Source organism: Apus apus, chromosome 23 (assembly GCF_020740795.1).
Source record: "Apus apus isolate bApuApu2 chromosome 23, bApuApu2.pri.cur, whole genome shotgun sequence".
Taxonomy (NCBI): domain Eukaryota; kingdom Metazoa; phylum Chordata; class Aves; order Apodiformes; family Apodidae; genus Apus; species Apus apus.
Genome location: NC_067304.1, coordinates 2,174,366 through 2,199,194, shown reverse-complemented (window position 1 = coordinate 2,199,194; position 24,829 = coordinate 2,174,366). Strand labels below are relative to the sequence as shown.

The following is a 24,829-nucleotide window of genomic DNA, read 5'->3' as shown; positions in this document are numbered from 1 at the left end:
ACAGCAAGAAGCCTTAGCAGGGGAAGGTAAAGGCTCCAAACTCCCAGGAAAACAAACCCTAGAAAGCTCTCCAGGGAGTTGCCAAGGGAGGTTGAGGCTGGGATCTGTAGAGCCACCTCGGGGGAATTTGTGTTTGTAATGCCAGTGGGGAGGGAGAAAACCCAAAAAAAACCCAAGAAGTCACTAGAAACTGGCAGCTTGGCTCCCATAGGGGATGCTGATTTCCTGGTACTGAAACAGGGGATAATACTCCCTTCTCCTTTTCAGCTACCCTGAGTTCAGGACTGATTGAGAGCAGTGGTTAACAACCCCTGCTTTTGGAACCCAGCTTTAAACCATGACCCTCGTGCCCAGCTGAGGGGTGACAGCCCAGCTTTCCAGGAGGGAAATGACCCCTCTGCATCTCTGCCCCCTGAGCCCTCAGGTAGCACCAAGAGCACCTGGTTGGTGTGATTTCAGAGCAGCTTTACAGCCCCTGGGATGTTGGGTGAGCAGGAGTCCCTGTCCCAGCTCACAGGCAAAGTGCTCTGAAACACACAGGTAGGTTTTAAAAGCTGGGACATGGTCTGACTGGGCAGGGTGGGGAGTGGGGGGATTGTCCCAACCAGCACATTCACTGGGTACACTCAAGTGCTGAAGGGAAGCTAGAGGGAGACCTTGGTGGGACACACACCCTCTGTGACTCATCTGAGCACATCTGCCACCACCATGCCTGAGGAAATAGCCACATTTCCCCCCCAGTTCAGCCTCAGGAGCCACCAGGCTCCCTAGGGAAGTCTCAGCCTCCTGCAGCCACTGCAAAGGCTCCATAAAGCTGGGGCCTGGGGTGAGGAAGACAACCAGGGCTCACTTCCAGCCATCTGGCCAAGGTGTCACCACCTCCTTTTGGCCATCCTAGTTTTGCCACTTTGGCCCCTCACCTCCAAGTCTTCCATCCCAGCTCCTTGCCTCCAGAAGGCCTCAGCACTACTTCTCTGGCAGCAGAAGAGAGGAGCTGCAGACTGGGGGCTCCACACTCAACAGCAGCTTGGGCCAAAACTGGCTCTTTATCAGCAGGAGAACTGCCCTCCTGTTTTAGTTTAGCAGCTAATTCCTTACAGCTTTTGGATGAGGGAGAGAAAATATACTGGAAGTTTAAAAACAAATGATGTAAACTCCAAAGGGAGCAAGGTTGGGACATATGCAATGTATTGCCTAGACACAGCTCTGGAAACTTATGCAGAGACCATAAAGTGCACTTGGAAAGCTGATCTGCAAACAGTCCAGATTCACCACCTTCTGTCCAACCAGCTGCAACTCTTTGCAGAGGGGAGAAGCAAAATGTGAGAGCACTTTTGCTAAAGAGGCACAAACCTGCCCTAGAGCCACCCCTCTTTTCCCCCCCCAAGTCTAAACAACCACCATAAATAGATCCATTTCCTTGGCCTCTTCTCAAAGGAGCCACCAGGGCTTAAAGCAGGACTCACAAAACAGGCATTTCAGACACTTTGAGGATTGTCTTTGCAGCTCTTTAACAAGTGACAGTCAAGGACACTCAGAAATCCCAGCATCACCAAAACCACCTGCAATCCCAGTGATAATGGGTCCAGAGGGCTTTCCCCTCCCTGTGCATCTCTCCCCAAAATGCTTCACAGCAATGGGTCAGGTACACAAGCAGCACGAGGTGCAATAAACCTTGTCAGCCTTGGAATTTGACTTGAGAAGCTGCCCCAGTGTAAATAGCAACAGTCACTAACGAGGCCCTAATTCTGCCATCACCAAACTCCTGAATTTCCATTCACTAAGAGCCAGGCTGTAAGAGGAGGAAGAGGGCTGGTGTGTGGGTCTTGGCATGCACAAGGTTCCATGTAGTGTCAAAGTGTAAAACATACCCCAGGCATTCACAATACTAAGTCTTATTAATCCAATTCCCTTTAATATCTTGCTACAAATCAAATTAGTCCTTTTCTGTCCTGAGAGAGTCACTCTCCCCCTTTGGTTCTACAAGCTCTGGTGTGTGTTGGGTCAGTGTTGAGGGCCAGGAACACAGACTGACATGGGTGCTGGGACTGTTCTTATTTGTTTACAGGAGGAAAAAAGAAAGGATTATGCATAGAAATGTTTGTAGTGTCAAGGCCTCCGACTAAATTCTTTGGAGAGGGAACTGTCTTCTGCCTTTTCCTTGGCTAGGAGCCAGACCTGGTCATCCCACTTGGCAGCCTTTGTCAGATCTAGCAAGATCAGTACAATGTTTGCTCCCAATTCTCCTGGCCTTGCTCAAAAACAAAGGCTGGGCAGACATTTTTTTCCACTCCGTAATTTTACGCAGACCTAAAACATTTACAGAGGAAAAAGGATTCTCGCTCCTGAGAACAGAGTTAACTCACTTTCAAACCAAACCCCTCCCAATTCCATATTAACAAGTGTGAGAGTATGTCCTGAAGCCCAGCCCTGGCTTGTGAGTTCAGCCTGAGACATCTGCAAATGATCTTCAACAGCAGGATGAGATCCAAAGGATCAGACTTGGAAGGGAACGGCAGCATCCGCAGCCTGCGAAGCCCGAGCCTCTCTCGGGGCATTGGGCAGAGCAGAGCTCCAGCAGCAGGAAACATGTGAAGGCAGCTTGGAAAGGACTCAGGAAAAACCAACGTTCATTCTGAAGGCAAAAGTTTCAGGTCTGGAAGGAGCTGATGCAAAGAAAATGCCAGGGATGAGGAAGGTTTCGGGTACCGCCTGGGCTGGGAAGGCGAGCGAGGAGCATGAAAACGGTGGAGCAGCCTGGGGGGCTCAGGTGCACCAGGAGAAGGTGGAAGTTGCACAGAGCAGCTCTGCATCAAGCCCCATCTCCATCCAGAACTGCTGAGCTCTCAGCACCAGCACCACTAACACTTGCATCAGTATTTTTTGTAGGAAAGGAGGTGAGGAGGAAAAAAAAAACCAACGGCACAGTTGCTGTTTGACTCACTCACAACCCGCTGGGAGAGAAACAGCAGAGGAGTGATCCCAAGACACACAGAAGAGATTGTTTTGGTACAAGAAGGATGCAGTGGGTGAGGGTCTGCAAGGCTCCTCCACGGAGCACAGAGCAGAGATTGGCTTTGCAGGGCACACTACTGAGGCACACAGCTACGGAGGTGGTGGAGAGATGGGGTGGAGTTGGGTCCCATCACCAGCTCCTTCCCTTGGCAGAGCTGGCCTGACACACCAGGCTCAAAGCCTCCTCCTCAGGAGGAATGTACAGGAACTGTCACATGCCCTCTCCACTCCCAAACCCCCTTAGGGAAGTTCCAGAAGTGCCATAATTCACAAAGGACACAAGGTGAATCTCATCCTGAGAAATCCCTCTGCTACTCCTGGATTAAAAAAACCCCCAACACAACAAACCCTTTTGCTGCGAAGCCAGGGCTTACCTGAGGGGACAGGGAAGGTCAGGAACAGCTTGAGCTTCTCCCAAAATACATTGAGGAAAGGCAAAGAATTACCTCAGGAAAACAGTCATTTTTAAACACTGTAAACATGCAGGGTGGCAAAGCTGCCTGCCCTAGTTGCCCCAGCTCTATTGTTTAGAAGATGTTGCCTTGTCTTGGTGACTTCCCAGCCCTTATCTAGCAGCTCCGTCACAAACCACTGCTGGCTCTGTCCCTTTGGCCATGAAGGTCATTGCCCAGTGATCCGTGCTGGCATAACCTGTGGGAGATGCAATCAAGAGGCTGTGTTAGGTGAAGTCATGCTGACTGACTTGCTCACATTTCCCACCAAGAGTTGTGGACATGCAGAAGTTCTTCGGAAGGAGAGCGAGTTGAGACGCTGGGTGTGGAACACCTGGCAGAGCTTTGTGCCTCATCCTCAGTTTTCACAGGATATCCCAGTTTGTGTTCCTGGCCACAAACTCCCAGTCCAGAATGATCCCAGATCTGTACAGCAGCAAGCTGGTACACACCAGCCTGGAGGTGGCAATGGTCCACACCATCTACCCAAGAGTCAGAAAAGAGCCAGTGTCCTCATTCCAAGGGATCTCCCAGACCCTGCACGTTACAGCACCAGTACTCACCCAGATCTCCAGCTTCCAGCTCCACCTTGAACATCTCACAGTGTCCTCTGCACTTGTCCAGAGGTACAACAGTCAGGGTGAGTTGTCCACTTCCAACAGCAAAGAGGCTGTGCAAACTGTAGCTCTAGGAGGAGAGCAGATTTCAAAAGCCTCATTAGCTTCTCTTGGGTCTGTCTGATCATAGAATCATGGAATCACAGCTTCCCTGGGCAACCTGGGCCAGGCTCTCACCACCCTCACAGCAAAGAATTCCCTCCTCATGTCCAACCTCAATTTCCTTCTTCCACTTTTCATGCATCCCCCTCATCCCATCCCTCCCTGCCCTTGGCCAAAGCCCCTCCCCAGCTTTCCTGGAGCCCCTTCAGGCACTGGAAGGTGCTCTAAGGTCTCCCTGGAGCCTTCTCTTCTCCAGGCTGAACTCCCCAACCTGTCACCAGAGCAGAGCTGCTCCAGCTCTCCCATCATCTCTGTGGCCTTTGTTCTCATTTAAGTTTCATTTTAGGAGCACCAAGTCTCCCCTACTTCAAGACATCTGCCATGGAGACATTTTACTGAAGATAGTGACACTGCAGGCTTCTAGCATGATCTCCTCTGTTCTCCTGTGGGCTTTGTGGGGTGTGGAGGGGCTTGGGTTGGCTTGGGCAGAAGAGGGGAGGAGGACCCTTGTCTGCAGCTGTCCTCAGCTAGGATCTGCTGGTTGCTGGGGGGAGGAGACAAACCTGTCTGCAGGGCAGGGACTTGCCCACTTGCCCCCTCCCTGGAAGTGTTGAAGGGCAGGTTGGATGGGGCTTGGAGCAGCCTGGGCTGCTGGGAGGTGTCCCTGCCCATGCAGGGGGGTTGGGACTGGATGATCTTGAAGGTCCCTTCCAACCCAAACCATCCCAAGGTTCTATGAATACTACCCAACTGTGCACAAAAAGACCATCCCCTCACCCAGCTGGGATTCTATCAGCTGAGGATGTCCCTGCAAATCATCCAAAGACCTGGAGCTGCTGGAGGACAAGTCCCAGGCAGGGAGAGGATGTCTCTGGGCTGAATTTCTCACCTTGTTCCCCAAATGTGGTTGGCGGATGAGGAAGCAGCTCTCCAGAGAAACTGTCTTGGGGAAGGACAGCAAAGAGGAACTGGGGAAAAATTCCTGCAGAACCCGAGTTTTATTCACAGATTTGTTCCTTAACAAAAGAAAACAACCAGGATATTAAAAGAAAGATCATGCCATGATCATGCTTGTGCTTAAAAGGCTACCTTTAAGGATTAAAACTCCTCACAAATATTCATGCTTCACCAACAGCAGGACAGACTGGCCCCCAGGAGCATAATTTGACCTCTCAGCTTCTAAAGCTGGGCTCCTTCATATCTTCCTCTTGGCACCTGCAGCAGGGCCATGGAAACAGGGAACAAACACAGCACGATGGATCCCCAACCTCAATTTCCCTCCTCTCTTCCCTTAAAATGATCTGAGTCATTGATCTGATCCATCAGTTATAAAAGATGCAGAGGTGGCCTTGTAGGCAACCAGAGCTGCAACCACATGGAGAGATGGGGGGAATCCAAGTCTGTTCTCCTGGCCAGGGAATGGAACTGGAAAAGAGAGGGTGGGGCTTGTTATTTTTACATCTCTGTCTAGAGGCTTGAGATGATTAATTCTTCTGTACCCTGATCATCCACCCACCAGTGCTGTGGCTGAGAAGTGCAGCAAGAAGATCCTATCCAGGCATCAGCCAAAGCACAGGGTCCACCATGACCTTCTCCAGGTTTGCTTGGACACTGCTCCTTGGCTCCTAGAAAGGTGCCAGGGAACCTGCTCCACACCAGACTGCACCTTTCCACGTTCCCAAATGGGCTCAAGTTGCACCAGGGAAGGTTTAGACTGAATATTAGGAGAAACTTCTTCACTGGAAGGGTTATTGAGCATTGAGGCTGCCCAGGGAGGTGGCTGAATCCCCATCCCTGGAGGTGTTTAAATGTAGGTGTAGATGTGGTGCTGAGGGACATGGGTTAGCTCTGCTAGAGCTGGTTTAATGGTTGGACTGGATGATCTTAAAGGTCTTTTCTCACCAGAACAACCTTGTTATTTCTCACTCTTGTCCCTGTGAAAAGACCTGGCTGACACACTGGGCTGCTCTGCAACCTGAGAGGGCTGAGCTGTTCAGCTGTCCTGCAGCCACACAACAGGCTTGGGAAGAGCCAGCAGAGGGCCAGGAGCAGGGCTGACCACCACTCCTGTGAGCCCAGACACAAACTGCAGGATCCCTGAGTTTTCTGTTACTTCTCAGTGTTTTCCTCAAGCTCTGGCACCTCTTCGGAGCCAGCACTGATGCTGATGGTTTCCACTGACAGGACCAGGGTGATTAGAAATGTAAACCAGTTGCCTCAGGTGATCAGACCACAGCCCATATGAGTTATATATGGCCTGAAGAACGGGACTGAGCAGTCACTGGGATATTTTTGTCTTGTCAGGGGGGAAATACCTGAAATCCTAGCCACAACACTCCATTTCTAGTCTAGAAGTCTTCTCCTTGGGTCAAATTGCTGCCAGCAGGCAGGCAGAAGACTCTAACCCAGTCCTGTTCCTCTTCCCCCCAGTTAAAAAGCAACATGCAAGCTCCTGGTAGTTGACATTGGCCAAGAGCCTGGGCCCCCCTGCAGAAAAGATGTCCACATCTACCACATGTTTTGTCTTTGACCCACCAGGGAAAGAAAAATGGGCAGCTCCACAATTCAGCTGAGTTTTCTTCTATTATAACCTCCGCCAGTTCTGGATCCTGGGACTGAAAATGCTTCAGTTCCTCATAGGAGAGATGCTGCCCTGTCTTGAAAGACACAAAACAAGGATCAAAGCTGTGACCTTGAGGTTCTTCCCCTCTCCTACTTCCACCCCACCAAAGAACATCCAAGCATCCATCTAGATTGCAAAGTTTCCAACCACAGTGACAATCAGTCAGAGGAACAAGTTGCTAAGGATGCAGTGAGCTCCTCACCCCCTGACATCTTTAAATTGGGGCTAAATATCTTATTTTTATGTTATAGCTCAATCAGCAGTCTGAGCTTGTGGTTGTTTGGACTCATCATCCAGCCTTACAAGTTCATGCATTACCTTGATTAGAAAAGGCTGAGACCTCTGGAGCTTTTCTGATAGTTCTCCAAAGTCTGTCACTATCTGAAGGCTTTTCACAGCAGAACAGACTGTGCAGTTTGCAGGAAGTGTAGAAGTGTTCTGTCTGCAACCTGCTGCCCACCAGTCCTGGCATTCTTGGGAGGAAACAAGAGGAACATGTTTAATAAGACCAAAAAATGAAATTGAAAATGAAACAGACTCTCTGATAACTTCATTATCCCTCATGTGAAATGCTGAGATTTCTTCTACCTTCCAATGCTCCTCCAAAAGAGCAAACTCCAGCAGGGCAGGGAACTCATCACAGAAAGTTTCAAGCACTAGATGAAGAATCTGGGGATGCAGCCCAGGGTTGTGAGAAATGGGAAAGCTTTATGGAAATGCCACTTCTCTGTATTTATGAGGCTGAGTTACCTTTTGTCATCCACAGAAGGATGGCAGCCACCATCACAGTGCAATTAAATTGAGAGAAGCTTGCAAGCAAAAGCAATCCCAGCTTGTTAACCAGGAGACACCCAGAAGACAGAGAGGATGCAGGTTGAAAAGAATAACTCTAGTGTCCTTAGCACTGATACCATGAATCCTGTCAAGACATTCCTGAAATCACTGCCCTCCACTTCAACTCTGTGTTAACTAAGACTCTGTCCCAGGCAAAGTTGGCCCAGTTTCTGAAGCTGCTGGGAATGTGGGATTTCACCAGGATGTGCTGCTGCTGTTTTAATTCATCCCATGTATTGACTTGAAGATGAAATGGGGGGAGAAGTCCCAGCATGAGGAACTCCTGGACCACAATAATGCTGAACAGCCCAGGTATTTCCATGCTAAAGGATCTGGAGCTGCCACACTAGAAGGACACGGCTCTTAATTCCATGGCAGTGACAGCCCTGGGTCTGCAGCTTTAATCCAACTGGGAGATGGGGCAGCAGCAAACCCACCCAGATGCCTGATCTGGCAATGGGCCAGGAAAAACCCAAGGCTCAGGACACACCTGCCATGAGATGTCCAGAGATCTGTACTCAGGACAGGCCCACCCACCCCACTCAGTGCCATCACATGTTGGGACAGCTCATGTCTCCTGGCCATGGCTGCAGAACTTCCCAAGGGAAGGGGTGGATTCCTCCACATGGGGCAGTTCTAGGTCTCAGCTGGACAGGGTGCTGAGCCACCTCATATCAACTAGAGGAGCACCTAGAAAGGTTGGATCAGATCCTTGAGGTCCCTTCCAACCTGGCATTCTAGGATTCTATGACACCCACTGGGGAAACAAAGGGGGGTGGGAAAGGGGAGAAGAAAGAGACAGTGAAACCTGTTTGAAAAAGGAAGTTGGGAAATAAGGATGCACAGCAGCTTTCCAGGGAGGGGGGAAAGCCTGTCACTGGTTCCCAGCCACACTCACACTCCTGCACACGGGTTGTGATGGATGAACAGCACTTAATAGGAAAGCTCTTGTTTTAATTTTCCCTCTGACATCTGCAACAGACAATGAGGAATGTTAGAGAGGATTTAAGTTCATTGGGATGTCACAACGAGGGATTCGTTTTGCTTTTTCTCCCTCTCTAAATATCTCCAGTCAACTTCCAAATGCTGCATTTCCCACCCTACTGCTGGGATATGAACTGAAAGGGAACAGGATAGAATTCCTAGCCTTACTGGAAGAAGTGTCTACCCTGCCTTCAGGGAAAGGGGTAAAAAAGGCAAAACAAAGTGTAAAAATCCTTATTGCAAGCAGAAGTCCCACTCCCATGAGAAACTGCTCCAACCTACTTTCCCTCCCTGCTCACAAGAGAAAAAAGAAAATCTTTGTTCTGCTGCCTGTAGAAAGCTTGGATTTTACTACAACAACAACAACAAAAACCTTCATCTCACACACAAAAAAAAAACCCCTCAACTCACAAAAACCAGCTGGTCAGCGACAGGAAACAAAAGGCTGACAGATCTCAGCAGAGGAAGGGCAGTTGCCATGAAGAGAACAAGAGAACTTATGGTCTCTCATCATACAGGGAGGGGCAAGATTGTCATTTCTCTCTGGGCAAAACTCAGAAACCTCATCCCGAAGCATGAAAGCTGAGTTGTCCCCCCAAAAAAATCATCTCCCCAGGCTCAGAGGCAGCATCCCACATAATGGGGTGCTAATCAGCTTGACAGTTTAGAGCTTGATTCCTTTTTTGAGCCAGGCTGGGATATTTGCATTCTCAATTGCTCGATTCAGGAGGTGATTTCTTTGCCCCATGAATAAGCCAAGCACGGGGGAGACTCATTTCAAATGCTGCAAGTGGGGTTGGGGGATCTTTTTCTTTTTTTGGTAATTAATCTTTTAGATTTATTGTTGAGGGTGTTAAGTCTGTGCACCAGCACACATGTGACTGGCATGACAAGTACAGGATGCCAGGGAGGGAGGGAGAAGAGACCATGTGCAGAGGAGAGGGCAGGCAAAGACACACTGGGGAGCAGAGCAGGAGATTCAGATGCTTATTCTCTCTTTCAATTACCCTCCCCACATTCCTTTTACATCATCACCCTGCCCAGACACCCTGGGGGATTATTCTGGTGGAAGCAGAGCTGCTGGCTGTGCGCAGGCAGGGTCTGCTGGAGGTGGAACAGCAAGATGTGCTCCTCAGATGTGCTCCTCGTCCCAGCACAGCACCATGTGCAGCTGTCACACCAGGGTCCCAACCACTCCAGTTCCAGCCCTGAGGTGCTGGGTGTGTGCCACGATCCCTGTGAGGCTGAAGTGCAAGGGAAGCAGCTGCAGCACTGACATGTACAGCTAGCTGTGACAGGGCCAGTCCCAGCTAAGCTCTTCTCCAGGCTTGTGCTTTCTCACCCCTCCTTGAGGAGCTGCCTTCTCTTTGTTCAGCAGAATCACAGAAACATGAAACAGGCTGGGTTGGGAAGGACCTTAAAGATCATCCAGACCCATCTCCCTGCATGGGCAGGGACACCTCCCACCAGCCCAGGCTGCTCCAAGCCCCATCCAACCTGCCCTTCAACACTGCCAGGGATGGGGCAGCCACAGCTTCCCTGGGCAACCTGGGCCAGGCTCTCACCACCCTCACAGCCAAGAATTTCCTCCTCATGTCCAGCCTCAATCTCCTTCTTCCAGTTTCAATCCATTCCCCCTTGTCCTCTCACTACAAGCCCTAGTACTCCCTAGTACTGGGAGAAGCCCAGCTCCCCACCAGTCATACCAACCTACCCTTTACTTTTATGTTTTCTTAGCTTCCCCAGAACCAGAGCTGCCTCCTCTCCTGTGTCACATAACTCCTAGCAGAGCCAGGGGCTGGTGACTTCCAGCTGCTAACACAGCACAGACAAAAGAGATAACAACTTTCCTTAAAACACATCTGTGAAGGAGTTTATGACTTTACTTTCCACCATGCAGAAAAAAACCCCATTTGCAACCCATTTCACAAGGAGCACTCCGCCCTTCTTGGCCATTTTCACTGAGGATCTCCCAAAGTTTTTTGGCTGTCCCCAGAACTCTGGAGGGGTGTGTGTGCACAGCCCCAGAGATGCTGGGTGGGGATGATCAGATTGGAAGCTGAGAGGTTGCTGAGAAGACCTTGGCCCTGCTCCTACCCGTTGTAATGAAACAATAAGTCTTCTGGAAGTTTGCCCACATAGATCTGAGAGCAGGAGCTCAGCAACAGCCCTGGTCTCTTTAGGGACCATATGGAAGGCGAAGTATCAGCCTGGCACTGCAGCAGGTTCCCAGGGAAGCCCTGCAGCCCTTTGCTCCAGCAAAGACACACAGAGCCAAAGGCTGCTCCAGACCTTAATGAAGTGTTGAAAATGTTAAACCTCCTGCATGGAGAACTGCAGGTGTCCAGGCAGTCTGCTGGCTCCCCAAGCTGGTTTGCTCCCCAGCACTCAGGACTGAGAGGCTGAGTAATCTCCAGCAGGCAAATGGCAGCTGGGTCTGCACTCAGGTCTATCTGGGGAGCCACCCAGGACTTCAGAGTCCACCCTAGGTCTCCTGTCCTTACAGCTTGTCACTGCCAGCACCCAGGATAACTAGAAGCTCCCCAGAGCCCAAGGAACTAAGCAGCTCCACAGTCTGCAAAGGGTTGGTTCCAAATCCCCAATTCCTCCTTCCTGAGGATGATACTATTCCTCAGTCCCACCACACACCTCACCAGGGACCAAGTGCTAGAAGTAGTCATGGAATCATAGGAATATTTGGGTTGGAAAAGACCTTTAAGATCGTCAAGTCCAACTGTTAACCCAGCACTGCCAAGGCCACCAGTAACCTATGTCCCTCAGCACCACATCTACATGTCTAGGACTCAAGAAAGCCTGGGCTGTGCACTGAATATTCACAAGACATTTCTCTGTCCTTTCCTGTGTGTCCAAGCCTGGCTGCAGATGGTCACTAACACCCACGACACTTCTGGGCTGCCCCTCACAGGCTCCAAGATTCCATCGAGAACTACAAAGCCCATCAAAGTTGGGCTAAACTGAGGGGTTCTTGAATAAGTCAGACAGGAAACATAAGGAATGCTTATTAATTACAGTGTGGAAGTCCTGATTAAGGAATGCAGCACAGTTGGGGTTTAAAGATGTGCTACAAAGAGGGTCTCTGTTCAGCACAAGACCCTCACCCCATTTTCACACTGAACTTTTTTTGTAACTCTGAATATCTCTGTTTCTTCCAGGAGAAGTAAGTATCTCCCAGTTTGGTTCATGGCACGTTTAGGAACAGCTAACAACAAAATAACAGCTACAAATAAACCCATCAAGAAACCTTAGGTTTTGTTCTGGGTAAAATGTCAGCAGCTCCAAGAACCAGTCATTCATTTCACTAATGGGTAACGGCTGCTCAAACAACTGCAGGATGATTAGTCAATCTCCAGCAAAGCACAAAAATGATTTTGATCCAATGAGACATTGTGAAATCAAGTCTGCTCAGCCTAGCTCAAGAGGAATTCAGTGTCCACTGGGGCAAAAGAGCATTATTTCCAGGAGAAAGCTGAACCTGCCAATCTAGAAAACTGAAGGCAGGGCCCAAGCTGTCAGGAAAGCCCCCAAAGTCCACTCCAGCCTGCACCTCTGGTTGGGTGCCCTAGGAGACAGCTTGTGCTGCTCTGGCAGGGTCTGCAGGACCAGTCTGGCTTGGAGGAACAGCACAATTTTGGAACAATTCCCTCCCAGCTGTTGCCACTTGCTGGATGGTGGTTCCAGTCTGCAGAAGGTGTGATGTGTCTGTGTCACTACTGCCAACAGAAGTGACACTAAATCATCTCCAGAGGTCCCTTCCAACCCCTGCCATTCTGTGATTCTGTGAAACAGGGCTCTCCTGGGCTGCTAAATGCCTCTGCACACTCTCTCCCCAGGGAAGGAAATCCAAAGGGAGAATTCACTTGATCTGCAAATGAGGAAAACAAGACATTCTGGAGGTGTCAAAAGAGAGAAGCAAAAGGAAGAGTTTTTCATGTTCTGGATTACCACAATGATTTGGGGTGAGTTTACTGTCAGCAAAGCCAAATAAACAGTCCACTGGCTGAACAGAGGCCAAAATAAAGCAGTGTATGAAGACAGCTTGGCACCACCCTGCACTGAGGAGTCAGCCTGTTTTGTTTCATTTTTCCCTTTGAACAAGCCAACACACGTGTCTGTTGGTCACTCTCAGGTTATATTATAAAAGGGTTGTTTACACATCCAATAAAAAAAATAATCAGATAAACTTGCAGCTGTGCAGGGTTGGGAGGGAGCCCTGCAACCACATCATGCTCACACACACCTCAAAATGCTCCAGCCCCCAGAGCAGGCACGTGAGAATATGCACAGACACAGAAGCAAAGCAGCTTAATTTTGCTTAAGAAAATCAAAACAAAACAGTTAAGACCCAGTGCAAGAGGCTGTGCTGAAGGCAGCAAGAAGTTAGAACTCAGAGCACAGAGCTGTGCCAAGGAGAAACACACTTCAGGGCTGCAGTAAGAAGGGAGAACAGAGGGTGTGAGAGGCAGAGAGAAATGAGGCTGTGGGGGCTGCCTGCAAAGGGTTAAAAGCTCAGGGAGAAGCCAGGACCTGGCTGGTAGCCAAGACAAGCCCCCCAGCTACCCTGAAGGTGGCCAGGAGGCAGAGGCTGCTGTCCTCTGCCAGTCACCCAGCCTGCTGTGACCCGGCCTCAGGACGTGACAGTGACAGGCCATTGATGAGGTGCGGCTTAAACACTGCCCCTCCAGCAAGGTTCCTTCCTCTAAAATAAATTACATATAAAACCCAGAAACATGTTTTTCAGCCCTTCTGGTCAATGCAACAAGGAGTATTTAACACAAGGAGCCTCCTCCAAGCTGGGGGGAACTTGCACAGGATCCCATTTCCAAGGCTGAGCTACGTGTGAGCTTGTGCCTGATGCCAGGGGTGCTGAGCAGCCACTGATCCAGCTGACTTTGACCTGGGCTGGATGTTTAAGGGCAGGACCAGGTCCCATTATTAGAAACAAAGTTAGATTTTCTTCAGGGTCATTAAAAACTCCTGCTAACAGTACAAGGTGCAATTTGTCACGTTGCTGGACCAGAGCCTTTTCCCCACTGACTGACTCGCCCTTGCTAGAGCAGGATCTCCTGGAGCAGATCCCACAGGAACACATCCAGGTGGGTTTGGAAGGTCTCCAGGGATGGAGACTCCACCACCTCCCTGGGCAGCCTGTCCCAGGACTCTGTCACCCTTAGAGTATAGAAATATTTCCTTATATTCAGGTTAAACCTCCCGTGCTCCAGTTTGTGCCCAGTGCCCCTTGGGGTGGCTGGCAGGGAACAGTCACCAACCAGCTGCCAACATGACAGGAAAACTTCACATTTAGATAGGAATAAAGCTCCAAGGATGTCCTGCAGCTGTGAAGGGAAGAACCACTAATAAACAGAGTGACCACCACTATGGTTTTAAAACTTCTGCTGAAGACAGAGAAAAACCCCTGTCATTTGGCTCCTAATGCTTGAAGGGGAGAGGGAAGGATTTGCACCCCTCATTTGCAAGAGAAATGTAACACAGAGGGAGTGACTTGTCCATCCCAGCCTGCCAGGGAAAAGAAACAAACCCAGGTTACACAGGCCCTGCTTCCTCCTTGGAACCACACTACAAAGCCTTGAATGAACCCCAAATCCACTGTGTTCCTCACAGCAGGTAGAGCCTCGAGGTGTGCAAACCCACCAGCTCCTTGGGGGCTACATGAAGTGCTGATCTACCTGGCCAACAGCTGCAGGGGTGAGAGGTGCTTCCCCCAGCCTGGAGCAGGGAGCCTGACCCAGCCCTGGGGCTTTCACAAACTCTGTGTAAACACAAGGTCAGGAAGAGCAAAATGCAAACCATATTTCCACAAAACTTCTCCTCAACTGAAGGGACTTTGGTTCCTAGCCCTGGGAAAACAGCTGAAAAAGAGGCACAGGTGCCCAACTCAAGGGTCTAAGAGTCAGCTTTGAAGAAACAAAGGGTGGGAACATGAATTCCTTAGTTTTAAGATGGGAATTGATCCGGGGGAGAAAGCAGGCAAGCAACACAGCACAGAGGCAGGCAAAAGGAAATTTACTTTGGACCTAATCCTACAAACTTAACGCAAGAGAGAGCTTTGTGGACACTGCTCCCCACCTCGGCTGCTCAGAGGTCCACCCACAGCCACCGACAGACAGGCAGCTCTTGTCAGCCCCAGCTCCTGGGTGGAAGGGACTGGGATGAAGGTGAGGGTGAAGGCAGGTCACCCAGAGCTGGAGAGAGAGGGGAGCAGTGTCCTGCACCTCCCAAAAGCCCCACCACCACTCCAAGGTGGAGCTCTGGCACTTGAGGGGACCTGAACTCTTCTTGTTCTGCAACACAAACCTGGCTGCTCAGCCCACACCTCCCAGGGGAACGGGCTCCAACCTGCAATCCTGGAGACAGGAAAGCTGCCCCAAACCCACTAATCCCCAAGCAGCCTCAGGAAGGACAACACAGTCCCAGATTGCAACCCCACACAGGCAGCCTGCCCCTGCCTGCCCAGGCTTGCAGGAAGCCAACCTGACCACCCACGGCTGGGCTTTGTCCCCAGCAGGCCAGGGGACAGTTGCCAGCACTGCTGGTGGGCCAGGGCAGCCTCCAAACCACTAACAGGTGGCTTGCAACAGGAACAGCCTGAGCTGGGTTTGAACTGGTGCCCAAGCACAGAAAGCTTCAAGTTTCATCCTCAGCCCCCTCAAAAAATTAATCTACCAGGATCTACACAAGAAAAAAATAGGAAGCAGACTCTGTACGTTGTGTCCCTTGGTTTGTGTTTTTCTCTGCTGCTCAGGCTTCCTGCACAGTGTCTTCTCCTGGAGAAGATGCACTGCAGAACACTCCACCTGCTTGTAAAACCTCTTGGCCTTATGCTCACATCAACAAATAAGATGACAAGGTGCAGCTTGATCCCTTCCCTCCAGCAGACAAGGTCAACACTCAGGGCAAAATGTTGCCTGGTGCAGCAGACAGGGCTGGGAGACTCAGGAGAACATGGAGCCCCACGCCATGAAACTTCCTGATCCCTGCTGGGTGGCTTCAGCATGGTCCAGCCAGCAGCAAGCTGTGAAGTTGACACCAGTGCTGCTGGGACAGCCCCAGAGGCCACAGCCACCCGCTGGGAAGCCAGGACATGAGGGATTGCCAGAGGAACCCAGCCAGGATTCAGCCTGGGTGCTGCACTGTCCCAGTCAAACAGCCAGGGTCTAGTCCAGTTCCCTTTGCCCAGGCAGGATCCAAGTTATCCCAGCAAATTGGTTCACTGGGACATGTTGTGGTTTCCACCACAACCCAATATTTTGGAAAAACAGAGTGGGAACTGCCTCATCCCCTCTGTAACTCCCCTCCTCTCCCTAAAGCTGGCTTGCTGCCCCCCTTATTGCTCATCACTTCCAAAGATTTCCAGGACCCACAGAGGCATGAAGGATTTTACACGCATTTCCACAACAACCTTGCATCCTTCCTCTCCATCCATCCTTCCCTCTTCCCTGTTCCTTTGGGTGTTTCCCAATCTCCTCCCCATTCAGCTGGTTTTCCCATCAGTAGCCCAGATCTGCTCCTGCTCTTGCTTATCCTCACACTCATGATTTCAGGCAGCCCTTGTCCTAGAAACCTTTGGCTGTCCTGAGGAACCTCCCTGGGCTCTCCTCATCCAAGGGGGTCCTGGGGCATCTGCAAGAAGAACCTGTGAAGGTTCTGAACAAAACTTCACTGCTCAGACACAAATATTAAAGTTCCCATTGGTCTCTTTCTCCAGACAGAAGCCAAGGGGTGTGCAGAGACTCGTGTCCACCCTGAAATGCAGGAGATAAGCAGGAGAGCCATGCCAAGTGGCTATCAGAGCCACCTCTTTGCCTTTTGCTGCCCTTCAAGATTCCTGTCTTTGAGGAAGGAGACAAACAATGGGGGATACCCTGTCCCACCCACCCAATCCCCAACCAACAGAAAGCCCACAGGATGAAAGGGAGACAGGGAAAAGGGCACTGGCATTTCAGGGAACCCCTTTTAACTCCAGCAGGAAGGTCAGAGCCAGAACAGACAACTCCACCACAATGAGCTGCCCAAGCTAAATGGAGGGCATGGCTACAGGAGGTGGTCTGTACAGTGAGCTGAGAGCCCATCAACATGGTGTCACATCCCTGCTGACCATAACTCACAGCTTTGCCAGGCCTTGTGTTTTATCAGAGAGGCAGAGCCCCTTTGCCACCCTAAGGCAGTGGAAATTATTAACTGATAATGAGGAAATACTCCAACTTTTCCACTTCTATTAAGCCAGTCTAGGAAAATTTGTTACATTCCTCCCCCCCCCGTGATGGGACCACCTCGTTAGGGAGCCACTTACCCACCTTCCTCTCACTCACACTTCACCCTTAATGTCACATAAATGCCATGAACAGCAGAGCTCTCCAGCCCCCACAGCCCTTTCCCAACACACCACTTGGCAAAAACTACTTTTCCTGAAACCCAGGTCACATGTTGAGGTTTCTACACTTTGCTCACAGATACCAAGATTTGGTTCACAAACTGTTTTTACCAGCTTATTCAGAAAACTAAATTCTGAAGTGACATTTAGCCAGCATAGTTATCTTGGTACGATTCTTGGGACTGAGGAGACTTTTTTTAGAGGAAAGGGAACTCTTGTGGGAGGTAAAAAGCAGGTGTTAGAATAATAGAATGGTTTGGGTTAGAGGGACCTTCAAGATCATCCAGTCCCAACCCCCTGCATGGGCAGGGACACCTCCCACCAGCCCAGGTTGCTCCAAGCCCCATCCAACCTGCCCTTCAACACTGCCAGGGATGGGGCAGCCACAGCTTCCCTGGGCAACCTGGGCCAGGGTCTCACCCCCCTCACACCAAAGAATTTCCTCCTCATCTCCAACCTTAATCTCCCTCTTCCAGTTTTAATCCATTCCCCCTTCTTCCATCACTAGAAGCCCTTGTCAGAAGTCCCTCCCCAGCTTTCCTGGAGCCCCTTCAAGCAAGGAAAAGAGAAGGAGCAAGAACACAATGATGAAGTTAAGAGATAATCTGTGCTTCAGCCAGAAGAGAAAGGAAGGGAAAGAGCCCTAGCTAGAATTCAGGATGCTATTTTTAAGTACAGAAAAGAGACAGCCATGGTGCCATGCCAGGAACATTTGTTGTTTGGTGCCCAAGGAGACACTGGGATGACTCGCATGGCTGGTATTTAACTTGGTATTTCTTGCTGGGCTTCTGTTACAGCAGAGAAATCATTTCCTTACTCTCAAGCATGTACTTCTTGGCAATAGGCAGAGAGAGCAGCCGGATGTGGCCAACGAGGGAGCCCCAGGCATGGGCTCTGGAGAGTGGAGCTTCAGGAGGCAGAGGGTTGTAGGGCTGGATCAGGAAGTACACGGTCAGCAGGACCAGCCCCAGCGTGAGCAGACCCTGCAGAGAGGAAACAGGCAGGGAATTAACCACACTGCAGTCAGCTGGTGTGCCCTCAGAACAGGACACACCTTCTGGTAGCTATCAAAGGGTTGTGGCTGGAAGGTGAACGCTCAGATTTTTGCTGTGGGTCCTCGTTCAGCTGCAGTGGTATTTAATAAACCTGAGTGACAGCTCTGCACACACACTAGGACTGCCCAAGGATGAAATTAAACCTGAGCTACTCAACTCTGACTTTTTACCAGGGTGTGGAGTGATAGGATGAGGGGTAACGGGTTTGAGCTGGAAGAGGGAGATTGAAGTTGGACATGAGGAGGGAACTCTTTGCTGTGAGGGTGGTGAGACCCTGGCCCAGGTTGCCCAGGGAAGCTGTGGCTGCCCCATCCCTGGCAGTGTTGAAGGGCAGGCTGGATGGGGCTTGGAGCAGCCTGGGCTGGTGGGAGGTGTCCCTGCCCATGCAGGGGGTTGGAAGTGCGTGGTCTTTAAGGTCCCTTCCAACACAAACTGTTCCATGGTTCTACCTTGGCAGAGCAAATAATCCAGCACCACAGCAATAAGGATTATCTCCAGACAGTTCCGATTACTCCCACCAAACCAAACAACAACCTGCACTCCTGCCCTTCCTCTTACACAAGGTTTTCAAGGCTTTTTGCAAACATCCGTCGAGCCCTGAACACTTTGGCAGAGTTGGCACCAGCTCCCTCCTCCATACCAGGATCTCAAAAGTAAAAACAAACAACAAAGCCCTGATGACATGATGTGATGCATTTCTCCCCCTGGTCAAAGCCCAACAGAATCACCAGCAAAAACAAGAAAAGAAGCTGAAAGTTCAAACTTCCAGTTTCCTGTTCTCCTGCCTAATTTTACAGCTTTTTATAGGATGGGAGGAAGAAAGCTTGAACTTTTTTTTTTTCCCTAAATAGAAACTATTGTGATGATTTTTGGAAAGATGATGCTAAAATATTTCTGAATATTATACCAGCAGGAAGTTTATCATCCTTGTAGCAAACATCTCCAGCCTGTCTAACAACATCATCCTTTCACCCATTCTTTACAGCATCTTTTAGTCAAGGGTCTCAAAACATTTATCTAGCATCATGGCAGCAAGTTTATTTTATAGACTAGAAGATGAATAAATACAGGTAGAAGCTTGTGACAGGGGCAGAAACAAAATCTGGATCATTATTCAATCCCCATCTTTCCTCACATTTCCACCAAGGGTGCTGACACTGGGAATCTCTGCCTGAAGAATCAAATTCAAGTCTCATTCTTGAATAATTTCAGGAGAGGAAGGTGTTGACATGTTAACATTTCAACACACATGAATTATTTCAAATCTTGGTTAATTGCCTTCTGTTTTCAAACCAGCTCGTGGGACAGGGGAAGGAAGCTACACCTCACAGCTCTTAAAATAAAGAACTCAGAAAAGTTCATCTAGAAAATGCAGTGGGGAATAAAAGGCAGAAGGAGAACTTCTGACTCTCAAATGGTCTGTGCATGCACATAAAGACACCTTACCTTGTAGAGAGCCACTAGGAGGGGGTACCGTGGAGGTCCCCTTTGGGGTTCATTTCTTTCCAAAAGCTGCTTGATGAATTTCTCAATGGCTTTTTCTGACATCCCACACTGGTGGCCAGTCTGCCTCACCAGGTCAATCGTCTCTGACAGCTTGTCATAAATGCTGAGCTCACTGGCTGAAAGCTCCATGGCCTCTGATGAAAAATCCCTGTGGAGAGATTCAGCAGGTTAAGACAAAACACACTCCGGATGTACAGCTCAGCACCAGCACGTGCAGGGAGATCTCAGGAACATCAAAACATCCAGGCAAGAAGGAAGACTTCTCAGGAGCAAACCTGTGTGCAGCCAGAGGCACAACATTTATCTGCAGTCCTAATAGCCTCTGCTGGTTCAGGGGACTGAGAGAAGCTGGGAGATGTTCTGACAAGAGAAGACCCGGCCGAGATTCACAGCTTATGTAAATGAACAAAGCTCCCCAGAAATCAATGAAACTCCGTTTATTCCTCTATTCCAAATGAATCTGACCCATAAAGGGATTCCTCACCAAGTACAAGAGCCAGCAAGACAAAGCTGATCATCCCACACAGCAGCCAAGCCAAACTCTCTCCTGCACCACAATCCCAGCCTCTTGTTTTAACGTGGATTTGTTTTCATCAAATCCCCTTGTCAGCAACAGCAACAGGCCAGAGAAACAAGCCGAATGTCTGTGTATGGGGGTGGGTGGGGAGGGGGGGCAAAGTTCAACAGTCTACAATTTGTTTAAATTTTCGTAACCTAATGTCCAGGCCAACTGATTATTGAGTAACAGTAACGAGATAGCAGCTCTGCAGGCAACGAAAGCTCCCGCCTCCCTCTGGAAGTTTTGCCTGCAGGTCACTCTTGTGCAGAAAGGCCACACAACTAAACACCCCAGCCCGAACTGTGAGGGCCTGGCAGAGACAAAAATGGCAATTCATTCTCTCCCCACCGTGACATTTCAATAGGGAAGCTTGGAAGAACACACCTAGCAACACGAAGGTGCCAAAACCAAAGAAACCCACTCCCCTTTGTCTGCCACAAAGGCAGAGCCTCAGCATGGGGAGGGGAGCAGATGGGCTGAAGAAAAGATGCAAAGAAATTGCTGGAGGAGTTAACAGCCACCAACGTGAGAGTCCCATTGTTAGAGAGACATTTATCCTCAGAAAAACACTGCTGGGGGAAAGGGAGCATCTGTGAGGTCTCTGCTTCTTGTTTCTGAGCTGGGAAAACTCTAACCTGGATGAAACTGGGGCAGAACTGAACCTGTTTCTGGAGAGACCCAGTTTGGCAATTCCCTGAGAGCACAGTGAGGACCATCAGGTCACCACAAAAAGCACGACCAGCAACCAGGCTTGAAAGATCATTTGCTTTGAAAGAACTAGCAGCCAGCTCTCCCTCTGAAAACTGTGGGCTTCTACAACAAGTCAGAACTCCAGTGATGGCATTTTTAGTATCTTCTTTTCTGTAAAGCTAAGGTGTAGCTTCAGAAAACAAACAAACACCAACAAAACCCACTTGAAAAGAAGGGCTTCCAGCTTCAGCAACTGCTCCTCTTCCCCCAAGATCAACTTGCTCGTTTATCTATGTGGTCACATGGTGAATCAGATCAGGAAAAAATCATCTGGCTGAAAAATAACCCCTATTTGTTTGGGCAGCAGCTGCCTAAGCACCCAACTCAGCTAATGTCAGATGTCACATTAACATGAGTGTCAAATTTCAAGCCTCAGAAACACCAAAAGAGCAAAATGCCAAATTAAAGCCTAACCCCAAGCACGCAATGAGAACACACTGCACTACATTGCCAGGTTAATTAGCTCCTGGCCCTGTTCTACTGCCATTCCTTGCATTCCAGGCAAATATTTGCCCCAGATCTTACCACCTGAGCAGCCCCATGGGCTGGCAAAGCTGCCCCAGAGCAGGTTTGATCAATAATTGCTCATTATAGATCTTAAGCTCTCCAAGGCATCTCTCTTCTCACCTATTAAGCACCTGGCATGCACTTGGCCCTATAAAAACAATACACTGCTTTACTAGCTCTTTCCTTTATGTAATACCCTGGTTCATGTAACATCTGCAGGATATTTAAGGCCTCTCTCAGCCAACCCCCCCTTCCCAGCTTTTATGATTGCTCTAGTTGCCTTTAAGCTGGCAACTGGCATGTGCTAAATGATCTGAAAGGTTACCTAGCTTCCTCTGGCTCCTGTGTGCCAAAGCTTTTGCCTGGGAAGCAATCCCGTGCTGAACTCCTGCAGATCCAGCAAGCTCGCAGCATCTGCCTGGAACCACTTAAACCACTTATGCCTCCAGAAACAGGGTCAAACGTGGCGATTCCCCCCCTTTTCCAAACAGCAAAAGCATCCTACTATGATAAAATGAGAAGATAAATCCTCCTTCCACCCTCCCCATGTGTATTTAAACACATGTGGGGACAAGCCCCGCGAGTCACAGCCACTCAGCCCTCCTTGACAAACCCAACTCTCCTCAGAAATCAGGCACGGACGCCCCCACCTTGTTTTGAGAGCAGGCGAAGCTTTGAAAAAACCCAAATAACCACCCATTATTCCCCTTCCTATCATCACCACACACCCGACGAAGGGCTAACAACAGAATATACGCTGCGCCCGCTTTGCCCTCACACGCAGGAACTGGACAAGCCTTGTCCCTCAGCAGCCTCTCACCGAGCAGGCCTTTTAAAATGAAGGATGGTAGATGTTATTAGTGCTGGTTTTCTTTGGCTGAGCCGCAGGGAGGGGCAGCTCTCCCCTCAGACACAAGCAGCCCCTCGGCCCTACCCACCCAGCCCCTCAGGCCCTACCCACCCACCCTACCCACCACCTCGGCAAGCTCAGCGTTTTGGGAGAGAAAGAGGCTGCTCGGAGGAGCCTTTTCAAGAGGCCGGTGAAGCTGGAACCGGCGACGCCAACAGCAGACACCCCGTTTCTCGGCCTCCCTCCCTCCCTCAGGCCGCAGGGGAGGGCCCTGCTCCCCGCCGCCGGGCATCGCCCTCACACACCCCCCGAGCAGCCCCAGCCACGACCCTGCTGGTTGTTTTGGTCAAGAAATACAACCCAAAGCGAGACACGGAAGCGGGAACCGGCCCCCCTCGACCCCGGGGTAGAGCCCCAGGCCCAACCGGAGAGGCCCAGGCCCGGGCCCGGCCCCGCTGCCGGTTCCTCCCGGTTCCCTCCGGTTCCTCCCGGTTCCCCCGGCCCCGTTCCCGGTTCCCCCCGGTTTCCCCGTCCCCCCCCCCCGTCCCCCCAGCCCCGCTCCCGGCCTCACCCGGCCCCGCCGCCCGCTCCGGGCTCCTCCCGCCCGCGGTGGAGGCGGGACCCGGGCCCGGGGGCCGGGCCGGGGGGACGGGCCGGGGGGACGGAGCCGCCGCTTCCTGCTCCCGCCCCGGCCCGGCCCCGGGAACCCGCCTGCTTCCCCCCGGGAGTCCTCCCGGCTTCCCCAGAACTCCTCGGAGATCCATCCGGTGGTCCTGAGACCCCCAGCGATCAGAGCATCCCCCGCTGTCCTCAAGACCCCACCTCCTGGTGGTCCTAAGATCCCCCCAGCATCCAAAACATCCCCCAGTGTCTCCAAGATTCCCTTCCAGGTGGTCCTAAGACCCTCCCAGCACTCACAACATCCCCCAGTGTCCTCAAAAGTCCTCGGAGATCCATCTGAGATCCCCATCCCAGCATCCAGAGCATCCCCCGCTGTCCTCAAGACCCCACCTCCTGGTGGTCCTAAGATCCCCCCCAGCACATAAAATAACCCCTCGTGTCCCCAAGATTCCCTTCCAGGTGGTCCTACAATCCCCCCAGCACCCAAAACATCCCCCAGTGTCCCCAAAACTCCTCAGAGATCCGTCCGGTGGTCCTGAGACCCCCAGTGATCAGAGCATCCCCCGCTGTCCTCAAGACCCCACCTCCTGGTGGTACTAAGATCCCCCCAGCATCCAAAACATCCCCCCAGACCCCCAGGATTCCCTTCCAGGTGGTCCTACGATCCTCCCAGCACCCAAAACATCCCCCAGTGTCTCCAAGATTCCTTTCCAGGTGGTCCTAAGACCCTCCCAGCACTCACAACATCCCCCGGTGTCCTCAAAACTCCTCGGAGATCCATCTGAGATCCCCATCCCAGCATCCAGAGCATCCCCCCTCTGTCCTCAAGACCCCACCTCCTGGTGGTCCTAAGATCCCCCCTAGCACACAAAACATCCCCCCATGTCCCCAGGATTCCCTTCCAGGTGGTCCTACAATCCCCCCAGCACCCAAAACATCCCTCAGTGTCCCCAAAACTCCTCGGAGATCCGGCCGGTGGTCCTGAGACCCCCAGCGATCAGAGCATCCCCCGCTGTCCTCAAGACCCCACCTCCTGGTGGTACTAAGATCCCCCCCAGCACACAAAACATCCCCCCATGTCCCCAGGATTCCCTTCCAGGTGGTCCTACGATCCTCCCAGCACCCAAAACATCCCCCAGTGTCCCCAAGATTCCCTTCCAGGTGGTCCTAAGACCCTCCCAGCACTCACAACATCCCCCGGTGTCCTCAAAACTCCTCGGAGATCCATCTGAGATCCCCATCCCAGCATCCAGAGCATCCCCCCTCTGTCCTCAAGACCCCACCTCCTGGTGGTACTAAGATCCCCCCCAGCACACAAAACATCCCCCCATGTCCCCAGGATTCCCTTCCAGGTGGTCCTACGATCCTCCCAGCACCCAAAACATCCCCCAGTGTCCCCAAGATTCCCTTCCAGGTGGTCCTAAGACCCTCCCAGCACTCACAACATCCCCCGGTGTCCTCAAAACTCCTCGGAGATCCATCTGAGATCCCCATCCCAGCATCCAGAGCATCCCCCCTCTGTCCTCAAGACCCCACCTCCTGGTGGTCCTAAGATCCCCCCCAGCACACAAAACATCCCCCCATGTCCCCAGGATTCCCTTCCAGGTGGTCCTACAATCCCCCCAGCACCCAAAACACCCCTCAGTGTCCCTAAAACTCCTCGGAGATCTGTCCGGTGGTCCTGAGACCCCCAGCGATCAGAGCATCCCCCGCTGTCCTCAAGACCCCACCTCCTGGTGGTCCTAAGATCCCCCCAGCACCCAAAACACCCCCCAGTGTCCCTAACTCCCCACCCCAGCACCCCCTAAGTCCCTGGCTTATCCCCAGCATCCCCCCCAAAAAAAACACAACCCAGACCCATTTACCTCCCCCAGCCCCTCTGAGCTGCATTTGTGTCCCCCCCCCGAACCCCACTTACCCCAGCCCCATGGGGACAGCTGTTCC

The 24,829-nt window shown here is 51.2% G+C and overlaps 1 protein-coding gene across 5 annotated transcripts; it reads right to left on the bottom strand.

Moving 5' to 3' along the window:
* Positions 1–1,895: 1,895 nt before the first annotated feature.
* Positions 1,896–24,829, bottom strand: C23H6orf89 (chromosome 23 C6orf89 homolog). Of its 5 annotated transcripts, none has more exons than XM_051639267.1 (8): positions 24,804–24,829; positions 19,539–19,746; positions 17,855–18,020; positions 7,128–7,282; positions 6,722–6,843; positions 5,076–5,202; positions 4,031–4,154; positions 1,896–3,666 (listed from the first exon to the last, which is right to left on the bottom strand). In XM_051639267.1, the coding sequence occupies exons 1-8, from the start codon at positions 24,812–24,814 to the stop codon at positions 3,581–3,583; spliced, it is 999 nt and encodes a 332-aa protein (XP_051495227.1). In that variant the 5' UTR covers positions 24,815–24,829; the 3' UTR covers positions 1,896–3,580. The 5 variants fall into 5 exon arrangements, with proteins under 5 accessions (XP_051495227.1, XP_051495229.1, XP_051495226.1 ...); XM_051639269.1 differs by lacking the exon at positions 24,804–24,829 and adding an exon at positions 22,836–22,890; XM_051639266.1 differs by lacking the exon at positions 24,804–24,829 and adding an exon at positions 21,740–22,312.

What these genes read in the sequence shown, in the direction of transcription:
- C23H6orf89 (XM_051639266.1), bottom strand. Translation starts at nt 21,828, where the DNA reads ATGCTGCGAGCTTGCTGGATCTGCAGGAGTTCAGCACGGGATTGCTTC. An exon ending in CTCAGCCTTTTCTAATCAAG is followed by an intron (nt 6,844 to 7,127) that starts GTAATGCATGAA and finishes GTGTCTTTCAAG; the next exon opens with ACAGGGCAGCATCTCTCCTA. An exon ending in GCTGGAAGCTGGAGATCTGG is followed by an intron (nt 3,667 to 4,030) that starts GTGAGTACTGGT and finishes CATCTCCCACAG; the next exon opens with GTTATGCCAGCACGGATCAC.